This window comes from Poecilia reticulata, linkage group LG12 (genome assembly GCF_000633615.1).
Source record: "Poecilia reticulata strain Guanapo linkage group LG12, Guppy_female_1.0+MT, whole genome shotgun sequence".
Taxonomy (NCBI): domain Eukaryota; kingdom Metazoa; phylum Chordata; class Actinopteri; order Cyprinodontiformes; family Poeciliidae; genus Poecilia; species Poecilia reticulata.
In genome coordinates this window covers 21,380,124-21,386,156 of record NC_024342.1, presented here as the reverse complement: position 1 = coordinate 21,386,156, position 6,033 = coordinate 21,380,124, and the positions used below count along the sequence as shown (strand labels likewise).

Sequence of the window (6,033 nt, the reverse complement as noted above, 5' to 3'; positions counted from 1 at the left end):
ACCATCCAACCATTCAACCAACCATCCAACCATTCAACCAACCATCCAACCATTCAACCAACCAACCAACCATCCATCCATCCATCCATATTGGAGTTTAGACCTGACTGGATTCATTTTCTCATCCTTATTTATAAAAGCCTTGTAGAATCTTCAGTCCCAACATTATTTAGTCAAACTGTTGCTGAATCTTCTTTGTTCTCATTTGTGCGTTTTTCTTTTTTTTCTCTAAATGATCTTTCTTTTCTTTCCTCTGGTCCTAGACGTCTCTCAAACCCCCGTCAGTCGTCGGGAGCGCCAGAGGAATGGCGAACGTCTCCGGGCCTACAGCACCTCCACCTTGGCGGCCTCCGTCGGCCTTCCCTCGCCCTTCTCCTCTCCCGGGAACCAGCAGGACGGCGGCGCCGCGGAGTGGACATCCAACGAGAGGCTGAGCCAGGCCAACCTGGACGCCATCACCTTCCCGGGAATCCCGCAGACCGGCGGCAGACAGACGAGACGCAGCCTGAGCGACGGAACCGCAGAGGACGGACACCGAGGCCGAACCTTAAGCTTGGAGCTGACTGGGGAGACTTCTGCTGAAAATACCAAACCAGTTTCACCAGTCGCATCAGCACCGCCGCCATGCAGGAAGACCAGTGGGAGCTCCGCCTCCTCCCATCAGTCCGTCCATCCACACCTGTCCTCTCTGAGGATCTCTGAATCCAGCCTCTTCGAGCATCAGCCGCTGCAGACGTCAACAGGAAACCTTCAGGAGTTTGACGACGTCTTCCTCACCAACCCTCCTCCTCCTCCTCCTCCTCCTCCTCTCACTCCACCGGTTAAAGAGACGAACATCATGGAGGACTTCCCTCCTCTCCCTCCTCCACCACCTCCAGCTGAGATGGAAGCAGATCTTCAGTCGTTTCGAAGGTTCGTTTCCAGCCCTTCCTGAATCCAGGTTCATCATCAAAACATCAAACTTCCTGATTGTTTCTCTGTTTTTTAGCTCCAATCCAGAAACTTTAAACAACTCGGTTCCCATCCGGGCGTCTTCGGCTCAGTCCGCTCCTCCACTAAAGCCGTCCAACTCAACCGAGGACGTCTTCGTTTTCCAGTACCAGCCGCTTCCCAGGAGGGAGAAATCACCCGAGGAGCTGAGGGTGGAGGCGCTGACTCAGCAACTGGTTCGTAGTTCAACTCCACGCCACACAGATCAGAAACTAGATCAGAAAAGATAAAAACAACAAAGATTGGTCATCTCTGCACAAATGATGAGTTTCCTCCATGTTGAGGTCAGGACTTGGGATCCGGTTCCAACTGGAACCTCTAACTGTCGCTGTTGGTTTGTGGCGATGAAGAATTTTAAATCGGTTTTTCTTCTTCTTTTTTCCACCCTCAACATCGACAGCTCGACAGTTTCTTGGATTTAAAAGTCTTACCTCGACTCCTCTGAACATTTTTCCTGTCATTGTGACCAAACGGTTTGACCTTTGACCTAAAGCTCGTCCATGTTTGGCTCAAGACCTTCATTGTTGGTCTTCACTCTGGATAGTTGGTGGTTTTCCAGCCCTGCAGGTTTCTGGTTGTTCCTGGTCATTTTAAGGGTCAGTTTGACTCAGATGGTTAAATGTGGTCCTGGACGACCCAACAGAACTTTGACTCTGGGTTGGTATTTACAAGCACCAGCGTGTTTTAGGTCCAAACATTACGGCTCTGGCTGGACAGAGCTAGCTTAGTAGCAGCTAGTAGCRTACGTCATCTACACGCCTAACAACACAGCAAAGCGTTATTGAAAATGATAAAAACCAAACGGTACTTTTAMGGTTCTGTTTTTATAAATGAATGTTTCAYWAATAAAATCTGATGKTACAACAAATCATGGATCCTTATGAACTTCAGAAATGGGGTCAAAGTTGAGTCAACGCCAGGAAAACAACCCATCCTGCCTGTTGATGTGAACAAAACTGCTGATTTCAGAAAAACTAAAACCACATGGTGTTTTTCTGGTTTGACCCAAAATAATCAYAAGATTCAAAATGTTTTTAGCCACATTAATAATAAAACTAAACGTCACTATGGGGCTATAAAAACTCTTCACCCCCTTGGATGTTTTACTCTTTTTAAATCAGTTATGATCTACAAAATGTGACATAAACGTTTTACAGAAAAACTCTTTGATGCCAAAACAAAAACTGATTTCTACAAAATAAYGATTTAAAAAATATGTAACAAGAAATAAGTGATTGTATAAATATTCTCCCCCTTTAAGGTGAACTAATTCAACAAAGGTCCAGCTAATTGGCGCTAGTCGTCTCAGAATRAGTGGAAGTGATTGTAGTTTAAAGTATAAGTCAGGGGATGGATACAAAAAAAWYCYWWYYTTTTTTTTTTTAAGGTAACGAGTCACTGAATGTAAATCATCTACTTCTGGTGTTCAGGTGCTGCAGGATCCCTCTCTGGCGCCCCTGCTGGACACCTGGGGAGGCGAATGCACCATGAAGCTGATGGAGGAAATATTTTCCAACGGCAGCCTGAGGGGGGAACCGCCGGGGAGTTCACTTCCGGGTCAAAGGTAACCTACACACACTTGCTTTCTGAATACTACCTGAACTACGCCTTCAATCCTCATTAATGAATCATTAACTGGGTAATAAAAATTACATTTATATTGTATAACTCTCATGTAAATGCTTTAAACACAGGGTTTCAAGTTGACTTTCAAAATAAAACTAATGTATGAATGTYAAAAAAGAGTTTAAACATTTAATATTAGTTTTAATATTTATTTGATGAGTAAAAATAATGTCAAAATAAAGTGTATTTTTAACAGGTTWAACATTTGCAAAGGAGGTTTTAAAGTCACCTTTCAAAATAAAGCTAATATTATTCTTTAAACTCAAACTTAAAACTGTTGATAATCTTCAAAATAAAAGATGAAACGGTAAAAAAAAATTATTTTTAACCTGGACTTTCAAAATAAAACTAATGGATGCACTTTAAGCTAAGAATTAAAATGTTAACAAATGTTAATTTTACTATAAAATAAAGGTAAAATTGTCTTAAACAAGTTAAATTTAGTTTGGACTTTCAAAATAAAACTCAGTTACTGAGAGTTTAGTTCTGTCAGGTTAGATTGTTACTAAAGTTGGATCTAAATTTAGTCGGGTTTTGTAAAAAGGAAACTTTTATCTCCCAAACTGCTGGTGAAGAAGCAGRAGGAGAACAAAATGGACGCCTGAAGGCTCCGAGACGTGAAGTTTGTTTTTAATGTCCTCATCGGGAACGATAACAATCAGGCTCACGTTTTCATTTACTGCTTCAAATCAGAGGTTGAAGGAGATGAAACCTGGTTCTCAGAGTTCCAGGTTCTGTCTGTGCAGCTTGAGGGGATTCGGTGTCGACGCTCCGCGGGCGACCAGGTGACCTGGAGGTCACCGCCTGCTCKGCTCGRCTCGGCTGAGGTTTCATCAGCAGGAAACACCAGAATAACCTGATTGTCGTTTCCCAGCAGCTGGATATCCACCTTAAAACCAAACTCTGGGTTTCCTTAAACATTTTCATGCTGGGTGATGCAGTTTGACCTGGAAATGACCTCAGATCAGCTAAAAACTCAGTTTGTTTCTTTTAACGGCAGTTCAAACGGAGTTCTGGTCAACACTGACACCCAGCGGCCACACGGAGAACTGCACGTTTTAACTTTCTGTTCCAAATAAACAAATRAATGCCTCCATAATTATGTGATAAACAAATAAAATGCACATCTATRACATAAAGTACAGTARTGAGAAAAWTTTTAKGATTTTTTTGTTTGTAAATGTTTCAAACTAACTTAAATATAAAACAGAGAAAAGGAAAATAAAATGTTTAAATTAATATGTTTATTATGAGAAGGAAACAAATCCTAATATTATGTTTTGCACATATAAGTWAAAATTTTATTCTTAATTGTGACTTGTAATTTTTAAAATTTGTCTTTTAAAAAATAGTGAAACATTTTTGAGGCTATTTATTAATTATTTGTATTAAAAGTTTTTTTTAAGTGCTAAATTATCAATGAGAGATTTTTAATTTCAAGTTATATTTCTTTTTTGTCTTCAGAGGTAAAAAATCTAGAATTTATTATCAAATAAAATATCTATAAATATTATTTAGCAGAAAATAACCTGCAGTTGTTTGGAAACAGAAAAAGAAAATTTCTCTCTTTTTTAATGCATTTATTCAGATTATTTTCTGGATTATTGATTATTTCTTTCTCTCCTCCAGGATCCAGGCCGTCTGTGATCAGAGCTCAGGCCAAACGAAGGAGACGGATGTTGATGAGGACGAGAACGACGTCACCAACAGGAAGGTAAACATCTGAGCAGCAACAGCAGCTAAAGTGTAAAATAAGTTATTTTAATCCATTAACAGGAAAATTAAAGCGCAGTAGCTTCAGCTCAACCCACAGAGGGCAGCAGTGAGCCGAGTTTAGGCCAAAAACGGAAGAATTACCATGAAATTTAATTCAAAAATATCAAAAATTGCTCAGAAATATAAAGATACAAACATCAACACACAATTTAGACAATTTACYTKCAAAAAACTATATTGAAAAAGACCAAACATCCAATCAGTGATGCAGATATAAAGAATAAGAATTAAAGCTAAAGAAAGATGTGAACGTATAAAAATATAATCTGAAAATCTTAACTGATAGTTTCTGTTCTGATTATTGAAGGGACATTTTGTTTGCAGTTAATTTTATTGAAGGTTTCAGCTGTGTGGGTTTTAATTTCAATTTTAATTTAGATATTTCAAAAATCTTCCACTTCCAGAGTTAARAGTTGTTTAAAAAATCAGTTTATTGATGTTTGAAGGAGTAAAACTGAATTTCTGCCCCGTCGTCACTGAAGTAGTTRAAAATGGTCTCAAAAACAACAACATTGACATTTTTTGCAATAATTRCTGGGATCATTTATCAAATAAACTTAATTATCATGACAATTTTAACAGCCACCAACCTGAGGAATATGGAGAGTTCAAAGGTCAAATCATATCAACTAATCAGGACTAAACGGTAAAACAATCTGAAAATATTTGATTYAAACACCAAGAGCTGAACAAACCACAGGGTGCACTTACTTTTCCCTTCTAATTCAGAAAACGTGTTTCTCTACGTCTCAGACTGATGGATGGATTCATTTCCTCCACGTCTGACGGCAGAAATCGGCCGTTTTTATTCAAAACGAGGCGACGTTTGTCCTCCTGTCCACCAGGGGGAGCTGTGTGAAGCCCTGCGGCGCTGCGTGGCGGCGATGCAGCGGGAGAAGGCGGCTCTGGCCGAGGAGCAGCGGCGCCACCAGGCTGCGGGCGCCGGCATGGAGGCGCTGATCCAGCAGCTGAAAGCCAACGAGAGGGAGAAGTACAGCATGTTCATAGGTAGGCAGCCAGCAGGGCGAGGTCAAAGGTCAGAGCGGGGTCCCACCCTCAGCTGGTCATCTCTGTCTGCAGGAGACCTGGAGAGGATCGTCAACCTGCTGCTGTCTCTGTGCAGCCGCCTGTCCAGGGTGGACAAGTCTCTGCTGTCTCTGGACAGAGACGGAGGTTTGACTGAAGACGCTGCTGAGGAGAGGGTGAGACATACGGCAAGCTGTCCGCGCATATAATGTTTGACCGACCGCTCCACAACTCGAGCACTCAGCCGTACTCCGACATGAGCCGACAGATATTTTCTGCTGCTCCTCTTCCTCAGGACTCCCTTCATCACAAGCGTTCGCTGCTCCTTCGTCAAACCGAAGACGCGCGGGAGCTGAAGGAGAACCTGGACCGGCGGCAGCGCGTCGTCACCGCCATYCTGGCCGGCTACCTCACCGAAGCACAACTCCACGACTACYGCCGCTWCGTCAGCGCCAAACCCTCGCTCCTGATTCGCCAGCGCCAGCTCGATGACCTCATCCGGCAGCGGGAGGAGCAGCTGGCGCGGCTCGCCGAGAGCCTGCCGCCAAGCCCCGCCCACTCCGTCAGGTCCACCGCTGTGACATCACTGTGACATAACGAGATAGACCCACACTT

The 6,033-nt window shown here is 42.5% G+C and overlaps 1 protein-coding gene across 1 annotated transcript in view; it reads left to right on the top strand.

Moving 5' to 3' along the window:
• Positions 1 to 6,027, top strand: part of shroom3 (shroom family member 3) — a 43,983-nt gene extending 37,956 nt beyond the window's left edge. The window contains exons 24-30 of the mRNA XM_017307728.1: positions 264 to 912; positions 989 to 1,166; positions 2,421 to 2,554; positions 4,246 to 4,330; positions 5,238 to 5,400; positions 5,473 to 5,594; positions 5,714 to 6,027. Of these exons, the coding sequence (XP_017163217.1) occupies positions 264 to 912; positions 989 to 1,166; positions 2,421 to 2,554; positions 4,246 to 4,330; positions 5,238 to 5,400; positions 5,473 to 5,594; positions 5,714 to 6,010 (1,628 nt within the window). The 3' untranslated portion in view covers positions 6,011 to 6,027. The remainder of the gene's footprint in view (positions 1 to 263; positions 913 to 988; positions 1,167 to 2,420; positions 2,555 to 4,245; positions 4,331 to 5,237; positions 5,401 to 5,472; positions 5,595 to 5,713) is intronic.
• Positions 6,028 to 6,033: the final 6 nt, after the last annotated feature.